The sequence below is a fragment of the Pholcus phalangioides genome, unplaced genomic scaffold (genome assembly GCF_987345545.1).
Source record: "Pholcus phalangioides strain wild (caught in Gottingen) unplaced genomic scaffold, Ppha-v1.0 ptg000004l_1, whole genome shotgun sequence".
Lineage (NCBI taxonomy): Eukaryota > Metazoa > Arthropoda > Arachnida > Araneae > Pholcidae > Pholcus > Pholcus phalangioides.
This window is the reverse complement of record NW_028301597.1, coordinates 48,745,579-48,770,957: the sequence shown is the minus strand read 5'-3', so window position 1 is coordinate 48,770,957 and position 25,379 is coordinate 48,745,579. Positions and strand designations below refer to the sequence as shown.

Below are 25,379 nucleotides of genomic sequence, written 5' to 3'. Positions count from 1 at the left end.
GTTTATCATGAAATCTTTTCTTCTCAAACTTTACATCATAGTTTCCCAAACTTCTTGTTCCATCGCCCCCTTTATCAGCAGTTGTTTTCCTCTCATCACCTCCCAACTGAAGTGAACCCATTGGATCCTATGTTAAATCCATATCTTCTATCTCCCCCCCCCCCCTCCCCCGACCATTCCATCGCCCACTTTGGGAAAAACTGCTTCACATCATTGATGAAAACAAAACATGCAGAAAATTAAATCTTGTGAGGGATGAAATAGAAATTTTTTTTATTTTGAAAATCAGTCCCAGGCTATTGATTTTATCTTTCATTCAATATTGATACCAATATCTTTTTAAAACTAAATAAACTTCCATGAATTTGTTCTTTTTCAAGAATATGTGATTATAAAAATTACACAGATATTATATTTTAATTACAAATGTATGTACAGGGAGTCTGTCCAGCCAAAATTTGGAATCATTTTCTAGGCCCTTCACAAAATTCTGAATCTGAAAAACAAACCCTTCACAAAAAACATTAATGAAACTATAGACTTGGTATTTTATTTCCTTTGTGATGCATTAACTGCATTGAAAAAAGAAAGTAGGCTTTCATGGCCGGAGTTTATAATAAATTTCATACCTTTTGGACTGTGTGTGTTTTGCTTGGACTGCATTGTTTTGCTTTCCAATAAATTATTATTTATCACAAAATTGATGGCCATTTTTACAAAACTTAGGGTCCATTTTTATAAAAAAAATTTTATCAAAAAAAAAATTTGGACAGACCCCTATTACAAAAAGTGTGTGGAATAGATATAGAAACCAGGAACTTTCTTGCATCTACTATCTTCACTATTATTTTTTGATTTATCATAATATATTTGGTTCTTTATGAATGCTTAACTTAAATAATATATTCTTTATTCATGTGATTATTTTTTGCAGAGAGCAAACTATTGTTTTGAAGAATGAATCTGGTCCCCTTGGTATACATGTTGTTCCTGATTGTGACATTCATGGAAGGTAATTCTGATATTAAATTCAAATCTGGGTATCCAATACAGTAAACAAAATCAAGTCATCACTGTCCAAAGCACTGGTTTTCAACTTAGGACCATATGGGCCTTGGGTTAAAATTGAGTGAAGTGGAGCCATGACACACATGATTAAGGAAGCCAAAGAAGAAATAAAATGGATAGAAGAACTTGTAAAGGTGTATTTGGAAAGTCGATTCCAAATTGGAAATAAACTGATATTGCTTGAGTAACAGATACTCATTGGATTCATTTTGATTAGCATGAAAATTTAACTCGCAGGCTGTTTAACATTTGCGCATGCATCCATTTCAACTAAAATTTTTGTTAGCCAAATCTATATTTGTTAGCTGAGGTATCACTAATTTTTTTGAATTAATTTAATACCTGAATAAATTTATTAGTAGAAGGGGCACTCATGGGTCGGAGGTCTTGTTCAAGACACGAGACCAGAAGTAGAAAATATAGTATGAAGAGGCCCGCAGGCAAAAAAGTGGTTTATGTCACTGGTCTAAAGATAAACTTGGGGAAAAAATGTACTAAAAATCACTTCAATGCTTTTACATAACAAATTTCTTTTGAATGCTTGAACATATTACAACTCTTAACTAGGAAAAAATGGGGGGAAAAAATGAATATATTAATGCTCAGTGTACAATATTTGTTTTTATGGTCAAATGTGCTTCATATCCTCTTTTCCCAAGAGTAATGGTTGTGAGGCCATAATTTGGTTTTGACAGCAGCCCCTCTTTGCAGAAAATGGATCCGTGTAGTCTATTTTTAAGTTTGGGGGTGGGAGGAGACCCAGCAAACTTTTACTTGGTCTGTGGCCATTTCTGAGTGTTCTGATCTGATCCAGTGGGAATTCAGACAATTTTATATTAGTATACTATTTAATACCTTTGACTAACACTGCTCTTTACTTTTAATGTTTATTATTTCCTGGTGGTTTCTTTTTCTTATTTTAAACTTTCTCATTTATTTACAATTGTCAGGGATACTGGTTTGGTCATTCAGAGCATCGAAGCTGGTGGGCGCATTGATCGAGATGGAAGGTTCCATGTAGGAGACAGAATTGTAGAGATCAATGGAAACAGCCTGCGAAGTGTCAGCTTTCAAGCTGCTCAAGAAATTTTCAAAAACGCTCTGAAGACACCTGAAATAAAACTAGAACTTCTTCATGGTTGTGTCAGACAGAATTCAAAGTGCATTTCTTCCCCAAAGAAACCTCCACCACCTGTATATCCAAAACCATCATTACTTCCTGATGGAGTTAGGAAGGCTCCAGAGGATAGCACCCTGGTTGAAGGTGAAGAAAGAGGTAGTTATTTTGCTAAAAGTGGTACGATTTCTCTTTGAAAAATTAATACATTTTTATCTTTGTTTTTATTTATCATAATTCATTTGAAATCTTGTGTAATATATTAAATGATCATTTCATTGAATTCATATTGAATGTACTGAATGAAATGTATAAATAAATGTATGAAAATAATGTATGAAATATACAGTTGAATGTCCCTTTTGTCCAGTTTGTTTTGGAAAAAACGGTGCATCAGCTGAGTGTTTTATTCATTGCTAGAGATAACTCCCATTTGTAACTACATAAAAAAGTATCTTTTAGTATGGGTTAGGAATTAATTCTTCAGCTCTAATTTTTTTTCTTCAAAATGCATAGAGTAAATCATATGGTAACCTTCTCCTTTCAATAAATGCTTTTCCCCTTTGTACGGGCAGCAGGACATATATCCAGTGGGACTTAGGCTTATACGCATAATTCATCTGTGAATGTTCTCTTAATCTGAAACACTTGTACATCAAATCAAATTTCCCCTTAGGAAATAATGTAAACTCAAATGATTCTTTCCACAACTGTCTCTTTCATGCCAGCATGATCCCTTTCAAGGGAAAAATGTTGGTTTAATTTATTCGTTTAAAAAAATTATATTTTTACTTATTTTATATTAAAGTTCAAGTATTTTTTGAAATGATACAGATGAGCAAGACATTTCTTTTTGGAATGAATTCCTGCTTGCATTAATACACTGAGAGGGTGAGACAGATTTTCTTGGGCTTTTACTATAAATACTACTTCTGTAGCGAGTGATGTCTTAACAAATGGGGCCAAAATCAAACAAGGGCAATTAAGTGATTTGAGGGTTTCATTAACATGAACATGCATACAATGTATTTTTCAATTTGGTTCTTTCATTAAAATAATTGAAAAAGAAAGCACCAAGAAATGCTTAAGCCTGACCCCCCCCCCCCCCTTAATTTAAGATGGCCTTGTCTGCAATGAGAAAATGTGAACCATTAGCTTTTTGTATCATTGTAAGTTTGTTATCATTGTTTGTTTTTTTTACATATGTCTTTTAAATTTTCTGATGGTACTGGGAGTATTTGCTAAAAATTGTTCGACAAAATTCTTTAAATGCTCATATCTCAAAAAGTATGCAATGCAAGTCAAAAGCAATGGTATTGTCAAATGCACATTGCAAAGGTGCATTCAGTGATAATGAATGTGTCTCCTGTTTGAATATCTCTTATGATCTGGGCACCAGGGCCACTGCCCCAATTCGTAACAAATTGTTTTCCTTTATATATCAAAAAATATGCAACTGAAGTCGAAGGCAATGATATTCTCACAGATGCACATTATACAAATATCATAACAGTCAAAATGCCCAATGTGATGGCTGAAAAAGAGATGCCAATAAAAATTATGGATGTTGAATATATATCTAAACTATACTAAAAATACAGCAACTCAATAAAAACCACCATAAAAATGCATTCAATAATATCACTCCGAGTTTCAATATCTCTTCCCATCTGGGTGCCAGGTTTGCTGCCCTGATTCACAATACATTGTTTTATGCTATATCTCAGAAACCTAATATGTATTTTTTTTTTTACATTTTTACAAGGGAATATATATAACTTATAAATCGCTCTAATTCGTCTTTTTTAAAGCTGGAGGTGTTAGTACCAAAGTTGCCACAGTTACCCCAACCAAGAAGATGCCAGTATCTTCTGCTCATCGATTAGCAACTGCTAATACTAGAAGAATAGGGAAGAAAATGCATATACAATTGAAAAAAGGTTGGTTATTAAGCATTTGTCTATTATATATTATTGCATTAAATTATTTAAGGTTCATAATTTTTTTTTTGCCAAATAAATAAAATATTACTATCTTATTGTGGGAGAATATAAAAAAACGATAATGTTTGTTCAACTTCTCAATTTTTTTGATAAAACTATTTGTAGCAGATGCTTTGCTTGCTTTGGGAAACTGAAAATTATAATTTCCTTTTTTTAGGTGCTGCTGGGTTAGGATTTAGTATCACAACTAGGGATAATCCAGCTGGTGGTAATTCTCCGGTTTACATAAAAAATGTTTTGCCTAAAGGTGCTGCTATTGAAGATGGCAAGCTGCAGCCTGGTGACAGGTTATTAGAGGTAAGGCATATGTAATGATTGTCTTTTCTACCAGTGTCATCTAAGATGTCTTTCCAGTAAAATTTTGATTGCATTGATTTTGAATGGATGAGTAAAGGTTTTGAGTTCTGCAAATATGGCAATTATTGAATTTTCTCATAAGTGGTACCTTATAATATGCTTGAAATTAATAATAAATTGTTCGGTTTAAAAAAAATACATTGAGAGAGAGAGAATGTAATCAGTAAACACATCAAAAGGGGAAAAAATGTCTATGTATTTTTGGAGTTATCCAAACTGATTTAAGATCAGTGATTTGAAAAATATTTTTAAGGTTTTTCTTTTATCCCAGAAAACCATTTACCATTGAACAAAAGCAGTGAAAGCCTGACTAGATCAGTGACATAATTAATTGCAATTACTGTATTCCCCTGCAATAAGCAGCATTCAATAAAAACCGGGTGACACCAGCTTTTGGAATTTTGGAGTCTGGCCCATTTCTAACATGCCAGGAAAAGCGAGGTTCAATAAAGATCACGATACATTCAGAAGGTTGACATGAATCTATATTAAATACTGAATAAATAAGGAAATAAGAATACAATGGTAGTTTTTTTTTTTGCTGTAGCAAATGTGTTTTGTTCAGAAATTTGATAATGATAATTAAATATTTACTTATCACTCTCACCCAGTGCATCCCAAAGTAGACAATATCTCCCCTTGGTTTATCAATGTTATGATCTGGGGGTGGGGCAGTAGAAGCTAAGTTTATAAGATAAAATCCTATGGGTTGACTTAAGTTGGGAAAGAGTTTGATGAGAAAAAAATTCTGAAGAAGGGAGGGGGATTTCCAAAAAGCTTGAAAAACTGTTCTAACCTAATTATCGCCAGCTTAATATAAAATAGATATACAGATGCTGTGTGTTTTGCACGTTCAGAGATCAAAGAAATATGTTGACATTTTATATTACAATATCATGCTTTACACACACTCACACAAGTACTTCATGTCTTCTGATTTTTCCATTTAGGCCATCTAATTTATGTGAACAAATATACTTGGCATCTAGCATTTTCATTAAAACTCAAGATTTGCAGGAGCAAATGTGAAATTCAAACTATCTCTGGAGTTGTTTGTAAAATACAATCTATTCCCAAATTTCAAAGGCCAAAAAAGCTGCAAATCAGCCAATTCAATCGATTCTTAGAATTTTTTTAGAATCCAGATTCTTAAGAATTTTCTGTAATCAGTGACAAATTTCCTGGTACGCCAGAAAATACAAATTTTCCTGGCATGCTGGTCCCTCCTTTCTTTTTCCTAGCATGCCAGCTACTGGCTAATGTGGAAGAATACAGTATTAGTACACTAGCAAAAATACCCTAGTATCACCCAGGGAAATGTAAATGCACAAAATATAAACAGTATTCATTATATTTCAACATGTTTATGGTCTCATGATTCACAGTAGTGAGATAATGGTCACCCACTATTGATCAGTTTTGAGAGACTATGGTTTTTATTAGTTATACTGAAATGTTTTCTCTCTTGTTTTCTTGGCTATTGCATAAGTATGGGGGGGGGGGGGGACACATCAATCCTAAAAAAAAAACTTGCTTCTTGAAAAAGGTTCTGTCCTCAAAAAAGGCTTTTCCCTTTCTAAGGAGAAGGAAATGGCTTTTTTTATGACACTGCTAATCACATTCTTAACAAACTAAGCATTCGATGGCTGTCAACAAATCAGACAGGACAGATAGTTTTATTCATTATGTCATCTTCCTATTGTATCTAAACTTATGTGGGATATTGGAAAATTTCATTTAACAATACTAAATTTATTGGAGTTTTCTTGTACTTGCTCATATAATACTTAAAGTTTTTAAACTTCATGCATAATTATGGTCAATTTTGCATCTCCGTGAATTTGTTCTCTTAAAACGTTTCTTTTTTTTTTGTTAATAGAAAATTTTGAAATTTACTTTTTCAGGTGAATGGGATTGAAATGACTGGTAAATCACAGGCAGAAGCAGTTCAGATATTAAGGAATGCCCCACAGGGTAGTATTGTGGACCTTATTGTCTCTCGGCAAGAGCCAGAAATTTTGCCTATTTCACCCGATTCTGAGCAAGAAGGCAATACAGTATGTTTTTTGTTGAATTTTTAACTTGAAGTGCTTGTTATCATGCTTCTGTGACAGAAAAATTCATGTTGACTGACCCCAATTTCATAAAATATCTATATGTCTCTGTGATTGGTGATTTTGTAAGGTCAGGAACTTAAACAGTAAATTTCAAATGATATTGTCCAGATTGTTGAATTATATTTGTTACATTTATGTAAGTATATTAAGTTGTTCTCAATCAGCGGTGCAAGCTGAGAAATATTCTGTGATACACATTAAAAGTCTGATATAATGAGTACAGCTTATAACAATAATCTCACTATACATAAGAAATTATTCATAAGTGATTGCCAAGAGCTTAAAATTATTGTTGAAAATTAGAAAGCATTCACTTGTAGTGCCAAAAAAAATGATCAAACACCAGTTTTTTCCCTCTCTTCAAGAACCTTAAAGGATGGATTATTAGCACCTAACATTGCACATGCTCCTCAAAAACATTACTCTGGGACAATTTCCCACTATGCACACAGATTTGTGTGTGATTATACACTGCTGGCCACCGTAAATGCAACACCCTGAAGGAAGCATGCAAATAATATGAAATTTACAACATGCATTAACGGAGGTGAGATATGCAAATGATTAGAATTTCAGCGCAGACGCACATCACGCGCGCCTGTGGCGCCACTTCAAAGCGCTATTTAAGGCTTGCAGATTTCGACGATTTGAAGTACGGCAATTGTGTTTTTCTTGTGGTTTTTTCAAAAAAACGATCATCTTTTGATCAAGTATCCGAGTTCGACAGAGGAAGGATAGTGGCCTACCGAGATTGTGGATTATCTTTCAGGGAAATCGGTAGTCGTGTTGGACGAAACCAAACAACTGTAATGCGGATATGTGATCGTTGGATGCAGGAGGGTGCGACGGACCGACGTGTTCGATCGCATCCACCTCAGTGCACCACTTCACGTGATGACAGGAGTATTGTGCGTATGGCAGTGACGGATCGCTCAGCCACATCACGAACCATAGCACAGCACATTCAGTCTGTACCGCATCATCCAGTGTCTGCGCGTACCATTCGACGCCGTTTACAGCAGAGTGGTCTGTCCGCAAGACGTCCATTGCTTCGTCTACCCTTGACGCAGAACCACAGACGTTTCCGCCGCCAATGGTGCGATGAAAGAAGGATGTGGACGACACAATGGAATGAAATTGTCTTTACTGACGAGTCACGCTTCTGTGTGCAACACCACGGTGGTCGGATTCGAGTCTGGAGACACCGTGGAGAGAGGATGCTGAACAGCTGCGTTATGCACCGCCACACTGGTCCCGCACCGGGTATTATGGTATGGGGCGGTATTGGATATCACTCTCGCACTCCTCTAGTACGCATTGCCGGTACTTTAAAAAGCCAGCGCTACATATCCGAGGTGTTGGAGCCAGTTGTCCTTCCTTACCTTCAGGGCTTGCCCACAGCCATATTTCAACAGGATAATGCGCGACCACACGTGGCACGCATTGTCCAAAGGTTCTTCGTCAATCGCCAGATTGAATTGCTTCCCTGGCCAGCTCGCTCTCCGGATCTTTCGCCGATAGAAAACATGTGGTCCATGGTTGCTCAACGATTGACCCAGATTACATCCCCAGCTGCCACACCAGATCAACTTTGGCAACGCGTGGAAGCTGCTTGGTCTGCTGTACCCCAAGAACACATCCAAAGTCTCTTTGAATCAATGCCGAGGCGTGTGGCAGTGGTGATCTCCAACAATGGCGGCTACTCTGGCGACTGATTTTGGCAGGAACCACACTTCACAGAAGTCTATAAATTTAATCATTTGATGCTTGGTCAACATGTTATCTACAAAATAAATATTGTTGCGATATCTCTTGTCTTTCTTGGTGTTGCAATTTGGGTGGCCAGCAGTGTATTTGACTTTCATCTCTTTCATTGACTAAGAGACCATGATCACTGCCGAGGCTTTTTTGACAGAAAGTCAGTACGTCTTGAATAAGTCATTCCCCAAGCAGCTAAAGAAATCATGCTAAAAACATTATCCTATTAAGTGGAAAAATGATCTTAATTCCATGAGACCAAAAATAAACTTTGACTGCAGTCCTGTTCATTCATTAATATTAATTCAAAATGATCTAAAAGACAGTAGGAATTTCCCAAAATTTATAACCTGATAGAGTGCAAAAAGTTCACTAAAATGAGAAGCCTGTTATAACGACAACTTCCCCTATGATTGTGAGCTCTTGTGAGACTTTTACTGCATTGAATACTCAAGGGAGTGCGAGACTTAGAAATGAAGTTCACTAAAGAGTTTTAGGGAAAAAGAGTTTGAGAACCCTTTATATAACTAATCAATCTGTACTGGATATTTTTAGATGCTTTATTTAAAAGTTTTTACAGATTCATTTTTATATTTGTAAATGTTATAAATTAATATTACCATTGATAATATACTGAGAAGCCAGAAAAACTGATGCAGACCAGTGCTGGAAAATTTGCATGCTCAACTGGATATGTAACTGAAGATAATAGATGCCCGAATCAATGTTTTACGTGCCTGAAAAATATTATCATTTAATTCACTTAATAATATATATATTAATAATATATATTTTATATTTATACTTTGCTATTATAAATATACAAAAATGGTGTTAAGTTAGGATGCTCCCTGCTGTCACTTATTGAATAAAAACAAGATTATCATAAATCTTAAATTAAAATGTTGTTGGTCGTAAACAAATGTGAGAATAAAAATTAACTACATCTAGTATGCAACTATAACTTTTTTATTTTTATGCTGCAGACAATGTAAATGTTATGCGCCAAAATACCGGTTACTAAGGTGACAGGTAAACAAATGCACAGAATAAAAATAAACTGCATGTAGTATGCTACTATAATTTTTTTATGCTGCATATGGTGTAAATTTTATGTGCTGAAATACCGGTTACTACGCTTTTTTATGTTTACAAAAAGTTATTTAGCGTCAAACATGAGAACATATAAACCAGTATTTTTTAGCGATAAAAATTCACACTGGTATATGACATAGAAACAAATTTGTTTGGTATCATAACACATTTTGTTCGTTTTATTGGTGCATATCGGTTTGAAACCAATAATTAACTTTACTTAGAAATTTATAATGGATAGTTTATTTGATAGGTAGCAGCAGGAGAAGGGGGTTCGTTACATATTTTTGTGACTTTTTTTGTGGGTAGAAGAGAAATTTACATAAATATTCTCCACAATTCTAAAACCAAACTCAGAATTTTTATCACTTTTGGACACTTTATATACTGTATAGGGTTATTTATTTTGTTATTATACAATATTGTTGGCCCTGGAGCCTATACAAGAGGATGCGATTGAAAATGACAAAGATATTGTTTGATATTGGACAAAAACTAATGATAGTGGGGGATTCGACAATAGAGCTTGGGAGTTTGTTCAATTCATCAGTGGTATGAGAAAAGAAGCTTTATTTAAAGCAGTCAGTGGAAGCAAAAAATAGGTTTTATTTTAAGTGAATGGTTGAGTCTTCTAGAGACATAAGATGGTTTGGCTAAGATACATGTATCTATGTTGAATTTGACCATGGAAATTTTATATAACAATGTCAATCGAGAAATGAGACTAAGAGTAGAGAGAGTAAGGAGATGAAGTTTGTTTTTAAGTTCGGACACGGAAACGAAAGATGACCAGCAGTCGTGAGCAAATCGAGTGGATTTATTTTGGATTAATTCGAGTTAGTCTATATTGCTGGAGGTGTAGGGGTCCCAGATTTCAGTGGCGTAGGAAATAACAGGGGAGATATAAGTTTGGTAACAGTAGTGTGATATCCCGAGTGGAGTGTTTAAGGTTGCTGGGGAGGAAGAAAAGCTTGTTTAGACACTTCTGGTAAACGTAGTCAACACGTTTGTTCCAACATAGGTTGACTGAGATTATGTCACTGAGGTATTTGATTTGAGAAACTTGGGATTTTTGGATTTACACAATTTTTTTTGGAAAAGTATGTTTTTATGCAAACTAAGAAGTGTTATGTCTTCTTCCGTGAATACAATTAAGATACTCATATTATTTTGCAGGAAGTGAGGCTTTTTATATTTCAGAAAAGCCCAGTTGCAGTATGTGATTCCATTTTGAGTCCAGTTGCAGTATATAGGAAGGTCCATTACCGCACCGGGCTACTAATTATTAGAATGTGAAACTGTATCAAAATGTGTTGACACATTTGCATTACGGCATCCAAAGAAAGTATTTCTGGGGAATTTCACTAATTTTTTCAGGAGCATTCGTATTATCGTCGATGAAAAAATTAAAAAGCAAAAGTGTTAAATATTTTAGTCATTTTTTGAATGCTCACGGTGGCCATGTGGTCGAAACAAATACACGCCCGGTCAAAATGTTTACATGTCCTGAGCATGTCAGGCAATGGATTTGCCCAGCCCAGGGGGTGTGCCACCTTTTGGTTCTTAATAAGAATCTGCTTCTCAGGCAAGAGGGAATTCTGTAAACACATCCATAACGAACAATTTCTTTCACCCCCATGGTTGAGAAAGTTGAATCGAATTAGGGGGGTGACCCCACTTAGCTAAATTCTTAGTGGACAATTATTTTTCTTCTATGCATGACATAAATTCTTTCTTTAATAGTTTTTTTTCATATTTATGATCATAAGAAATTCGTCCAACTTTTTAAGTTATCAAAAAGGTAACTGAAGGTTGTCTGGAAAGAGTTCAAAACACTGTCAGAGTCTTTATACAGCACACATATGTATGTTGGCAATGCAGTTGAATTAAGTATGCATATGTTTCGGTCTTTTATAAGGCAACATGGCTCAAAAAGTAGTATGTATTCATCATTTTTTCTCAACCATATTCACATTTCCTTAAATAAACTCTGCCATTTTTTCAGCCCAGCATCATTCTGAAATTCCTTTTCCTCTTCCATCTTGTCAACAACACGTTAATTTTTAGCTGGGTGACGATTGGTCAGTGGCAAAATTCCCCAAATGGGAAATTTTTTGACCTGGCCATCGTCACGTGACCTTAAGAATTATATTTAAAAATCACATCATAGTTTGGCTTAGAGCTCGATTTTTAATGTGTTTGTTTTGAACCGATCCTTACATATGGATGATTGGTTATTAATAGAGCCAGGAAGCTCAGGCAAAATGCCATAAATGCCTTTTTTGACGTTTTCCTGCCATACATTTCTCTTTTAACATATTTTTAAGTTTATCAGTGAATTTCAGTGGCCACATAATCTATACAGCTTGAATGTTTTGAGCATTGAGAATAAAAGAATTGCTGTTTTTAAAATTTTCCAACTCTCTCAGTACTAATTATCATCAGAAAGCTCCAACCCTTCCAGCTCCATTTAAACTTGGATAAGTGATCCGAGAGATAGAAAAGTTGGTGTTGCTGTGCATTAACTTTGTTTTGGACCGGATGGTGGATGTGTTGGGCGTGAATGATTTTGTTTCAGATGAACGCAGCCCATGTTAGAAAAGCAGAGGAAAATTAGAAATTTTTGTTTCTCCACATGCTTACCATAAAAATGTCTCGCTCAGACATTCGACTGCATTGTATATATGTATAGCCGACCGATGACTCTCCCAAGAGGTCATAAATTGACGTCATGGCTCACAAAAGGCGGGGTAGGAGCAGACAGGGTTTTTTTTACACCATAAATAAAAATGGTTCAAATCAAATAAATGCACTGCAGACAACAGAGGCTATATATTTTACATGCATATTTAGTATTTGATTAAATTTACCAGTCACCCTCAGGGGTGTGTAATAGATACAGCCACACAGGGCATATATAAAAAAAATTACATTAGAACAAGCTATATTTCAACTATAGAAATGATAATTATCATTCCAAATGTTTTTTACAACAAAAAACTAGAATTATTCGCTACTTGAAGTCCCACAGGTAATTTTCTGTGCAGACTCCACGTCTGGTAATTGTGGTCCTGGAATTGTGACCTAATAATGAGGGACTACTGATATTTTATTTTGGGCTTGAAATTAGTATAATTTGCATTATAATGCAGTTATTATAAACCATAATTAAAGCAGTACAGGGGATTAAATGCAACTAATACTTCAGCTAGTTTTTAGACCCTTAATATGTTTTAGTTATTTTTTTCTTTTTCCCATAAATTATGAATGTCTTTTTTAGTGCCTATTTCGACCATTTTCAGTGCCTAAACTTCCAGGCTCTAGTTATTAAGAATGAGAAGGTGGTATACCCCTGGTACATACAAGTGCATGCAAATAAGGGTAAAATGCCAATCAGCGTAACTCAATGTAGTTAGCAGCATCTATATAAGACAACAGGTAGCTATAACGAAGTTGTTAGGTCGGTTTCTGTTTCTACAATGACAGGTGATCTCGATTTAAGTGACTTTGAACACTGCTCACACACACACAGTTGTTTGCATTCATGAGATGGGTCACAGCATTTCCAAGGAAGAGATGAAATTTGTATTTTCATACAAGAGTTTTAATTTTTCATACCCCTTCATCACAAGAGTGTACCATGAGTGTAAGGAATTTAAAAAAACATCAAATCTCCGACAGAGATGCAGGCAGAAAAAAAAAGACCCATAAGAAACGGGGCCATAGAATAGCTGACAAGAATCATTTTACAAGATAGAGGTGCAACACTGCCTCAAATTGTAACAGATTTCAGTATTGGGGGTTCAACACATGTTAGCATGCAAACTGTACAACAGTACCTTGTCTGTATCAGTTTTTCTTTTCTCAGTGTATTTCATATGTATTTTTTGTGCTTGTAAATTTGAATGTTTTAGATCCAAGTTTATTTTATGCACACTGTTTTGTATTCATAAATTCTATTGTTTTTGGCAGTTGGCTGTTAAACTGGAAGACGAATCTGGTATATTTCCATGGAAGCACAGAGAGATCTTGACATTCCAGATACCTCTGAACGATACTGGATCCGCTGGTTTGGGTATCAGTGTCAAAGGTAAAAGCACGAGCAATAGTAGTTCAGGTTCTGTTGAACTTGGTATTTTCATCAAAGCTGTTATTCCTGGAGGAGCAGCGTCAAAGGTAACTTTCTCTTCATATAGTATACCTTTTTATGGCAAATTATGCATAGTTATCCAAATTCTCATGCCAATTTTTTTTATTTTCTTCTATTGCAGGATGGTAGGTTAAAACCAAATGATCAGCTAGTTAACATTAATGGTATTTCATTGTTGGGGATGAGTAACAGCAATGCGATGGAAACCTTAAGAAAAGCCATGATGCAACTTGATGGGCCAATCCCAAATGCCATTATTTTGACTATTGCCAGGAGAATCAACCCACCTTCTGAGGATGATCAGGACAAGAATTCTGTTCACTCACGAACAAGTAATATGAATTCACAGGGTAGTGTTCGTTCGGATTTATCCAGTAAAGCCAGTGATAAGGCTGACTCGAGGAAAGATTGTTCGGCTAAGTATGTTGAGCCTACAGAAAGAGCAGCTACTAACCATCAGACCAACACCAAGCCAAAAGACTCGCATAGCAGCCAAAAAGTGAACACCAATCCACCGGGCTGCAATCCGATCATAGAACGTCTCACTGGACAAACTGTTAATGGCCACGTGAAATCTGGACCATACTCATATACTAATCATAGTAATGACATCCAACATGGGTCAACACTGCTAGAAAAGGATAGAAATAGGCTGCCATACTCGCCAACTATAAATGTGACTCCTCATGAAACTGTACTCATCGAAGATGAATACTGCCCGAGTACAGAACCTCTGCGAAAAACATGCGGCTCTGCAGACAACATCTTGTTGCAGAATGCTGGACGAAGCACCTCAGAAAGTAATGATGTTGTGCCAGCATCAAGCCAGTGAGTATATGAATCTATTAATTCTTGCAGATAAATCATTTTAATTGTATAAAAAAATCAATTTGTCTATTTTGAGTTAAATAACTCAACTGGTTTTAATTTTTTTGATCATGGATCAAGTTTTGAATCTTTGGTAATGAATTCACTGATATCACTGACTGCTATTCTTACTTTTTAGCTCATTTATATTCTTATTTATCAATTTCTATGATATATAATTTGATGTTATAACCCACCTGTCATTGAAATCTGGCAGGCTTTCCTTAGAAGAAGGCAGTGATGGATTTGCACGAGACGGTTTTGGCCGTCAAAGTATGTCCGAGAAGAGGCATGCTCAGTTGGACGCAAGAAACACTGATACTTATCAGCGAAATAAAAAGGCTAGAGAGGAAAGGGAACGTAGCCGACACCTTTTCGATAAAGAGTTCTCTTTTGAACATCAACAGCATTCAGATTCTAGTCACGGCAAAAGTGTGCCTCAATTGACTTGTAAGTGCTTTCATTGTGACATTGTTTTGGCTGAGAAATTTTTTTATTTGAATGTTAAGAAATGTGCGGCTATATATTCATAATCAATTCACTGAGTTAAATGCAAACATGACAGCTTCATAGCAGTTTAGAACATATTAGTTGAAGTTTTAGGGAATTCTTGAAATGCAGTAGATGCTGCGTATTAAAATCTCAGATAATGTTATTTGGATATTGTTATCATTTTAGCCAAGTATGAAATGAACCAATATCATAACATAGGAAAAAAATTAGTTAATAGTTATCCAGACTTTTTAAAACCTGTTATTTGGGAAAGAGAAAAAAAGTTGTCCCTTCGTGTGATCTATTCGATCAAATCAAAGGAACCCAGATTCACTCATCCTTAGAGAAATGCTTTGATATCTTGCAAAAAATGTGAGGCGAGGTGAATCTGGTCATGTCATTATTAGTTGAATTAATGTTAAAGTGAAGTAAAATCAATCACACTTGAATAATTTATCATGTTTACTGGTTCTCGTGTATCAATCTTTGTTGAGAAAGTCTGTAAATCTTTCAGCTTTCTTTGAGAATATTTTTGGAATTCAAGGGTTTGACATGACAAATTAACATTTTTAAAAATGTTTTACTTTTGATTAGGCAAGATTGACCGAGTAATAGTTGTTACATAAAATGAACATCATTATCCAATATTATTCTAGGTGTGGAAAATATTTATTGTGAATTAGTGGTTTTTTTTAATATGTAACATTTTCACCTCTAAATTCTATGTTTCTGTTTGTTTTTCCTCCAGCTTCATACAGTGCATTGGAAGATGAGCCTAGGGGGCCTTCACTTGGGCTTCGTAAGTCTAGCAGTTTAGAAAGCCTCCAGACCATGATTCAAGAACTTAACAAAGATGACGAAGCTCTGAAAAATACATTGCAATCAGCGAATACGAGGGGTTCCCGAAGTCGAGGATGCAATGAGAGTTTCAGAGCAGCTGTGGATAGATCGTATGAAGCACCAGCACCTGCTACAATGGAGACCTGTAAGATTATTTATTATGGCCCACAGTCAGACCCCTATAACAAATGTTTGCTACACATGTACTTTGTTATATCCATTATTGAGATGGATTTAGCCAAAATACAGTAAAACCTCTCGTTTGCAGACACCGGCGGGACAAAAAAATTTGTCTGTAAAAGGGGGGTGAGCATTAATCAGGGGGTTTGAAATGCATGCTTTTGTTATACAAGGGGAAATTATTATTTGGCTGTAAAAGAGGGGTGACTGCATCTGTGGGGTGTCTATTAAGATGGGTTTTTCACTTTAATATATGTTTTTCATGTACGTGATGTTTAATTTTTATCAATATTACATAGCTGCCAAGTCTCCCGAATTTTAACTTCATCGCTCGACCTCCCGAAAAGTTCTTAAATCTCCCGAATTTTTACGAAAATCCCAAAAATCCCTAATTGTCCGTAAACATTCCCTACTTCATTAAAAAAAATCCCCGCTTATGAAAACAATCCCTAAGAAATTTCTTGTGGGGGCATCAAGCCTCTTTTTTTTTCCCTTTCAAAATGGCGTCACACGTCGTAAATGGGGAAATTCCCTTTTTAAGGAAGTTTTACAAACCCTCTGATGGTAACAAGGAAGTTGCTTGTCTTATCCTGCAGGGAAATGGCTTAGCAACCAATAGTCCTGGATAATAATTGAAGATTATAGTGACGCGTATATGGTCAAAATTTCTTTTGTTGAAGTTACGTACGTGCGATATAACAAAGCATGAATACTGATAAGCAAAAACATATTTAATCAATTTTAAAGATACTTATTCCAATGAATTTCCTTTCATCAAACGTTCCAGAAGAGGGGCCGACTTTTCCTTTTTTGTACAAGTTGTGTTACGGACATAAACATCGGTCATGGAAAGACTGCCATCATCAGTTGTGAAGTGAAAAAAAAAACATCAAGTCACAAAAAGTCAGTGTTCTTCAAAAATTGACGGTGTTTTCCCTTCATCTTCCGATGATTTTGGGGTCATTCGCGCAGAATGTTTGTTCACAGCGTTTCTGATTGAACACAATATTTATTTTTACATCATTGAAGTTTTGGCCTCCAATTTCACTACTTTTTTGCGTAGGAATTTTATTCCCAAGGGTTTAACTTCTCTGTGTGTAAAATCCCTATTTTAATTTGACTTCAGTTTTTGAGTAGGGATTTTATTCCCTACGCTTTAACTTTTATGTTTGGAAAATCCCTATTTTATTTGGAAAAATCCCTATTGTATTTATTAGGGAGTGGTTTTAGCATAAAATACGGGTGTGCGCGAAAATCTCCCGAATTTTCATTTTCAAAAGTTGGCAGCTATGATATTAGCATTTTTTTTTTAAAAATACATATGAACCTAAATAAATGATCAAATTCTATAAAAAATGTAATTGAAATCTGATGTTAAATGATTCCCTGACCTACATGAGTAATTCATTTCCAGACTATCAATATCAGTCAAAGTGAATTTTTCTACTGATAATGTCTCTCTTCCTGAGGAAAAGGGAGATAAAGGTGCAGATTTTCTTTATTTTCTTATCTATTTGTTTTTTTTATGTGACTCTTGCGCACACGCATTTGCATTTAGAAAATGTAATGTCAAAAGCCTTCTAGATTTGCCCTAGGTGCACCTAATTAAAAAAAAATTTTTTTAGGAGAAAAGACCATAATTGCTGGGTGAGGTATTGCTGTAATTTTCCTTTTAAATGGCATTAACAAGATATTTCGCCTCCTTAAAAGCCACTCATTTTAGCATTAACGAGCCCAGATATTTTGTAAAGCTGATTTCTCGATGGAACACTTTTCCCCCATAACTCTTGCTTTACACCTGCTGAAAATCAGAATGAAGCATACTTCATTTTAAAAGATTAGAAGTAATTTTAAAGGGGGTTTAGTGATTTCTACCATGCCGCAGAAAGGGTCAATAACCATTTTATTAAAAATATGTGTTTTTTTTTTATATGCCCTTTGTTTCTAATTTTCTTAACCATGGTATAGATAACACATACAATTCTTTCTCCTCCCCCCCCCCCCACCCCTAAAAATATTGGGGATATTAAACTCTCCATGAAACAGTTTCTTTGATATTTCACTGTATATTAGTTTAGTTTACTGTATAGCATCAGTTTTTGAAGCAATGCATTAAGTTTTGAGCTAGAACAATTGCAAATGTATCTCATACTATTGGTTGTAACAGCATAACAACCAATGTCTGGGTCTAATGAGATGCTTATGTCCCGTTGTCAGATCCTTTTGGGGTGGGGGGAATCCCTGCTACCAAAGAGGATTATATAATGACTTGGAATGCCCCAAGAGACTAACAACTGGTTTTGTTAGTCTCTTGGTACTACAGAAACAGCTGCATAACCGCAGAAAAAATTGCTACAGCAGGGAGTTCCCCATCGAGAGGTTAACGCACTAACCTCTATGAGTATGAAAAACAAGCCTGCGGTTCTGAATCAATTGTAGGTCCCACTCTAATTAGCCCTCATGTGCAGAAAATGACCGTGGTGTGACAAAAATGATAAATGATCAACAAGAAACTTTGTTATATCACATGCTTGATATAAGTGGGTCTGACTGTTGTTTAATCCATATTTTCGTTGCATTGGAATAGCAGAGTTTGAAAATATATCGGCGTACTGAAATGAAAATTAAACTCATAATTTAGGAACATAAAATTTGTAATTTCAACTTAGTTTCTTAAATGTTTTTCATTTAAGAAACTAAGACATTTCTTAAATCTGAACCGATTTTCATGCATTTTTCATATAAAGTGTTGTAATTTTTTATTCAGATATCTTAAGTAGCACTCTCTATACATTAATTGACGTTTTTTTATTTTTATTGACACTATGAATGTTTTCTTCATTCATTTCTGTGGAGTATTTTAACATTTTCCCCCTCCCTGTCTATGTATTGCAGTGGACGAGGAAAGTGAGAGTGGGAGCTCTGTAGGCCATGTTCTTGGCAGAACGTCGGAAATGAGTGATGGGCATGGATCTGCGATCAGTAGAGATGCATTCCACGAAGATCTACTCAATATGTATTGCAGGGGCAGCAAAAGTTCAAAAAAAAAGAGCCTGCTCAGAGGTCTTGGCTCTGTGTTCAAGTGAGTTTATGTCTCAGTTATGCAAGATTCATACATTTATAATCTCTAAGACAGGTCTGTTCATTCAAAATTTCAGCTAGTTTTCTGGACCCTTTGCAAAATTCTGGATCTGGAAAATAAACTTTCACAAAAAAATAAAGAGAACTTTCAGAAAAACTGGACCCTATGAAAGTCTGGACAGACCCCTTGTAATATCACAACTTACCTAACAATTATTAAAATTTGAGAAATAGTTTTGTAACTAATAATTTTAAAATTGATAATTATTATCGTATATGAATGTTGATTAACCAACCCCTTAACTGCCATGGACGTATATATATATATATATATATATATATATATATGCCTTATACAGAATCTGTCTGTGAACTGAGTCACAGGCGCATTTATACATCTTGTCAACGAGCATACAGTATGTAAACAAAAAAGGGTAGCGCTGGGGAGCAAATCGTGTAAGATTTTGTTGGCAGTTAAGTGGTTAAGTTGAAATTTGTAGCCATTTTACAGGTCCAGAATAGATTAGTTGGATAATTTTTAACTTTTTCTCCAATGACACACTTTGAACTTCAAATTCACCAAGTTTGAACTGTATATCAGGTTTTTCCAAATTTTTGAGATACTGTATTCCCCTTCATTAGCCGGCTTGACAGGAAACATCGAGGTAGACTAGCATGTCGGGAGTATTCATATTTTCTGATATACTGTGAAATTTGATATACAGATTCTGAATAATTTTTAATAACCTGGACTCTCAAAGAATCAATGGAATCGGTAGATTTTGACCTATGTTCTCTGCATTTTAGGATCCTCTGTGTTTTATGCTCTCTGTTACTTTAGTTCAAGTTTTGTGCTTGCTTTTACTACTGCAAATCTTGATTTATTAAAACTCTTGGAAACTAAGCATAGTATTCGCTCGTGTAGGTGACATAAGTTAAACAAAAATATGAGTACACTGCAAAGCATTTTTGTATTCTTTGATTATTTATGTTCAGTTGGAATAAATAAACTGAGTAAAAAATTAAACAATTGCTTGACAAAGTATGATGTTGTAATACAATATTTCTTCCATCTCTAGAAATGCAAAGAAAAGTGTAAAACGCAGTATCTGTATTTCATATTGGGTTGATTTTAATTAAATTAGAGCAGTAAATAATTGCTCAGTTTTCATTATTGATCCTTACTAAACCTCACTTTTCCTGGCATTCCAAGAATAGATCGTAAAAAGCTGGTATCTCCCAGTTTTCATGGCATGCCAGATAATGCGGGGAATATGGTAATTGATTTTCAATTTACAGTGAAACATTGCTACAATAATACTCAATATAATGATAAATTCTTCTACATCAATATTTTTTTGCATTCAATTTGGAATTTCCTACAGTGTGATGTTAAATTCCTATTGAGATAAAACAATTTACTACTATAAATCCTTCTACAACAATATTTTTTTTGGATATCGTGAAATCGTTACAATGATATTTTTTATATTCCACTCAAAATTACATTCGGAACAACTATACAGGGAGAAACAACTTACTGATTTTTCTTCATTAACTAATCAATTGAAAACTTTTTGCATTGAATAAACTCTAATAAATGCATTTTATGTGGTATTGATAGTGCCAGTTCAGAAGAGATGGCAACAACATAAACTTTCTGGATCCTGATGATGCCACCTCTCAGTATAACGATAACCCCTCTACAATGATATTTTCTCTTGGTCCACAGACCATCGACATAGGTATATCGAGGTTTCACTGTATACATGGTGTCATATAGAGTGGTCAATGAGATGAGTCAAAATCCAGCTTTTATCTCGTCAACCACTTGTTGTGTAGATATAGTTTCAATTGAAAAATGCTCAAAATGTATTCAGCAATCATTTTGTACCAGTTTTAAGATTGAAAATACAGTGTGTGCCCCAAAATAAAAAAATCTAAATTTTTAAACCCTCTCCTCTAATTTCCAAATTATAAAATATTTGCCCAGTCTCTTAAGGATAGCACAAAAAATTTTCCATGTTTCTAAGTATAATATTTGCTGAGTAATTTGAATTCAAAAATGGGGAAAGGATGGGAAAAGGCAGCATAAATGCTGGAAAGAAGTGTCCATTAGTTTATGCTTTTCTTTCCCAACTTTTCTTATTTTCAGATTCAAGTATGTCAGAGAATATTATACAAATACAAATACAACGCCACAACGCCCAACGAGATGGCTGATAAAAAGATGCCCATAAAAATATGGATGTCATATATTTCAAAAATACAGCAACCCAGAACAGTGAACTAGGAAACAGTGAAACTTTTTTTGTTGACCATAGGAGAGACAGGGACACCATTTTATAATTAGAAGTTAGAGGACTGGGGCGGGGTGTATAAACATTTCAAGTTTTTATTTCAGGACACACTGTATTTTCAATCTTAAAACAAATCTTAATGTGGAATGATTGCTGAACACATTTTTCTTATAAAGAGACAATCAGTACAAATCATGTGCAAATCATATTTGAGGGGAGAGAGGTATTTTCTTGGTGTAAAATTTGGTCACTCATACTATCCTCTCAAGTTTAATGCAATGTTGATTGGTTAACAAGTTAACATTATTTCATTGATGTGTTTGTTTGCTTGTTTTTTGTATACTTAACTTATAATGTTCTTTCTTCCCACCTAGGTTCGGGAAGAACAAGAAAAATGGAGTTGATCTGAAAGGCAAAGTTGGGGATGAAATATCCCATGACATTGAACACATACCACAGTTGATGCATCTCACTGCCGGCAAAGAACAAGACAGGTTAGACTGAATTTATGTTAATACATTCACATATTGATTATCCAAACTTTAGTCTTCCAAACTCTGCCCCGTTTCTCAGTAAATTTTTTTCTTAGTGTCACCCTTGCTAAGTCGACCCATACTATCCCATATTGTATACGTATCTTCTAGCTTCTTCCTGCTCTGTTTCAGTGTCAATATTGCCACTTAGGAGAAACATGGAACTAAACAAATGCCACTATAACAACAGAGAACTGAAATTTCTGTAATAGTTGAGATTTTTTTTTAAATGTACATTACATTGAACATGGCGTGAATGACATTGAATGGCATTGTGTGTTACTTGAGTAAGTACCATTTTAAAATTCTGCTGATGTCGTGCTGCGGTCGGCATTCTGCACATGAGCGCTGTGTACTTACGCCTGTTGGCAAACCACAGACACCATTACGAAAACATTCGACCATGTATAGGTTTGTTTGTGAGTATTTAAAATTACTCCATGGATTAAGAATGCTGCTGACTGTGAAATACGCATTGTGATTCGTTTTCTTAGTGCTAAAGGCGTGAAAGCTGCTGAAATTCATCGTGAGATCAGTGAAGTGTATGGAGGAAACATTATGAGCGATGGAATGGTATGGAAATGGGTTAGAGCTTTTAAAGATGGCTGTACAAATGTTCATGATAAGGATCGGAGTGGGCAACCTTCTGTCATTACTGAAGGTTTGGTGCAGAAAGTTTGCAAAAAATTGAGGGACACCAGACGCTTTACAATTTCGTCATTATTTAATGAGTTTCCTAAAATTTCTAGAAGTTTTTTGTATGAAATTGTGACAGAACGCTTAAATTATTGAAAGTTGTGCTCACGGTGGGTCTGAAAATGTTGGCTGAGGTGCACAAAACTAAACATTTAGCCAGTGCTTTGACTTTCTTTGAGTGGTATAGTAAAGAAGATGATTTTTTTAGCGAAATTGTCACAGGCGACGAAAAATGGGCGGCTAATCAAACCAAAGATCTCATCGCATCATTTCGCTAGGGACAACCTGATTACCCTCCGCGCAGTCCCAATCCAGCGCCCAATGACTTCCACATGTTCCTGCATTTAAATAAGCATCTGAGTGGTCAGTGCCATGACTACGATAATGAGGTCAAAACTGCCATGTTGTAGTGGTTGTCAAATCAGGAGGACAGACTTCTATGAGGATGGGATTCAAAAGCTGGTTGTATGATATGATAAGTGCCTTAATATTGGTGAAACTTGTGTTGAAAGTAGATTAAGATACAGGCTTTTATGTAAAAAAATTAAGAAAAGTCAACTTGTTTTCTTTTTATTTCAAAATGGTAATTACTTAAAAAATGTGCTACATATATTTTATGCAATATTGTTTTTTTTACACGGTTATAATTTTTCTATTAAATCACGTAAAAGGACAGAAATTTGAATGAAATTCTTCTCTCTGTAAGTTATTGTTACTACTACATTGTGTAAATACAATAAAGTATTGATAAAGCAAGTCTTGAAAGTTTAAAGTTTCAGATAATCTGAGGTGTTTTTTTTAAATTCCTTCTCAACCTCTCTTTCTGTTTTTTGCAAAGACCACACCCAATATAATTTTATTTGATTCCTCCAATGTGTGAATGCGCATATTTATAGTTTTAAGGGGTCTTGATCCCTAGGCTGGGGACCCCCCACTCCAAACACTCTATATAGTAAATTTCTAGTTTGAAAAACATAACACCCATTTCATGTCCTAGCGATATGAGAACCCCTTTTAGCCTCCCTTATAAAGAGGCCATCTGTGTCTTAGCAGCCATAATCCTCATGAACTGAGTAGTTGAATTAAGAACAAAATAGGTAGGAGTAAGTACTAATACATAGGTGTAATCCCCCCCCCCCTCAAAAAAAATTTTTTTTAAATATATATTTTTTGGTTATCCAAGTAGGCTTGGTCCCATTCACCTCAGGTTATCAAGATTTTACTGTAATGATAGATATATGAATGCAATTTGCAGGGTATCTGAGCATGATCACAAAGTGAATGACATCCAGAAAAAAGCACTGCCAGCTATTCCGCGAGACTCGTCTTCCAGTTCCATACCCTCTGAGAATATGCCCAACCGCCAAGAAAGAATGCAGAGCTTGAGGGAGCAGCACCAACGCCTGCACCAGAAACGGCAAGGTCACTACCCCCTCGAGCAGAAAGAAGAGCTCTATGAGAGTGAAATACAAGCAAAGGAGAACAGGCAAGACAACATGGCCAAGGTGAGCGAACTAGTTGTCTTTGTGCCATTATGAATTCACAAAAGTAGCAATGGTATTTCACACTTGGCTATTAAAACAAACTGGTGCTGTTTTCCCTCTCACAAAAAGAAAAGTTATTGCATACAGTATTTTAAAATTTCTGTCTCATGTAATTTGTTAAACTTTAGGGTGCAAAGAGGTTCTGTTGTGAGTATGGAAATGACTGTAATGTGTTATAAATATCACAACAGTTTTCTTTCTGAAAAACAACATGTTTGTGTTTTGCAGAATGTTTTAATAATTCTGTTTACTATATACAGTATTTTATTCTTACATTCCAGAGTTCCAGCATTGACATTGCTCATGCAAGGTCTCACAGTCACGATGAAATCGAGAGGTGAGATAAGATATCAAATATAGTTTTTGGAAATAGTACAATTTTTTGTAACAATCTGTGGTCTCAGTGCTAGATTTCATGGAACCACTGATAAATATGTCTAATTCCTTAAATTTATGAGGAATCTAACTCTTCACACAATTTATAAGGAACTATGCAAAAAACACTCAGCCCCGCCCAGGTTTTTTCAGTATACTGGGAGCACTCAAAAATGACAAACCATTGTACAGGAATAAACATGCCTGAAACGTATTGTTTCAGAACCATGGTAACCAAAGCCAACATTCCAAGTCATTGTTGCTCGACAGTTTATCTCCCATTTTGAGCATTTGGCCAGCTCTGATAAACTTTTATATTAGACTATATTGTTCAAGTCTGATCCTGTTTAATATATATGTGCTAAAATTTTGTGAAGTTTGGTCTAAAATCAGATTTGTATAGAGAACACACACACACACACATCACAATCTATATACATAGTTGGCAAAAAGTCACATCTTAAAAATTATTAAAAATCAACTAAATAACAAAAAAAGTATGGTTTGCAATAAAATACTTATGATGGCCTAGAGCAGCGGTTCTCAACCAGTGCTCCCAGAGGCTTCGCGGCCGCTCAAGGAAAATAAAAGAAAAAACAGTAAATTTGAAAAAAAAAATCATTAATATTTTTGAATAATAAAAATAAGTCTCTGTAACTTTGATGAATAAATAAAAAATAGACCTACGGGCTCCGCCATAGAAATTATATACTGGAAAGGGCTCCGTGGGTCAAAAAAGGTTGGGAACTGCTGGCCTAGAGGGGTTTTTTTTTTAATTAAAAAAAAGTTCACAAAATTTCACTCGT

The 25,379-nt window shown here is 35.1% G+C and overlaps 1 protein-coding gene across 4 annotated transcripts in view; it reads left to right on the top strand.

Moving 5' to 3' along the window:
• The window catches only part of LOC149087771 (partitioning defective 3 homolog), an 86,789-nt gene that overhangs the window by 55,893 nt on the left and 5,517 nt on the right, over positions 1-25,379 (top strand). For 2 of the 4 annotated variants that reach the window (XM_089231679.1, XM_089231681.1), the window contains exons 7-19: positions 935-1,012; positions 2,019-2,365; positions 3,997-4,125; positions 4,346-4,485; positions 6,450-6,602; positions 13,488-13,691; positions 13,787-14,493; positions 14,750-14,982; positions 15,773-16,009; positions 18,940-19,126; positions 21,800-21,919; positions 23,910-24,159; positions 24,480-24,535. In XM_089231679.1, the coding sequence (XP_089087805.1) occupies positions 935-1,012; positions 2,019-2,365; positions 3,997-4,125; positions 4,346-4,485; positions 6,450-6,602; positions 13,488-13,691; positions 13,787-14,493; positions 14,750-14,982; positions 15,773-16,009; positions 18,940-19,126; positions 21,800-21,919; positions 23,910-24,159; positions 24,480-24,535 (2,841 nt within the window). The remainder of the gene's footprint in view (positions 1-934; positions 1,013-2,018; positions 2,366-3,996; positions 4,126-4,345; positions 4,486-6,449; positions 6,603-13,487; positions 13,692-13,786; positions 14,494-14,749; positions 14,983-15,772; positions 16,010-18,939; positions 19,127-21,799; positions 21,920-23,909; positions 24,160-24,479; positions 24,536-25,379) is intronic. The other 2 variants (XM_089231680.1, XM_089231682.1) reach the window with 1 other exon arrangement.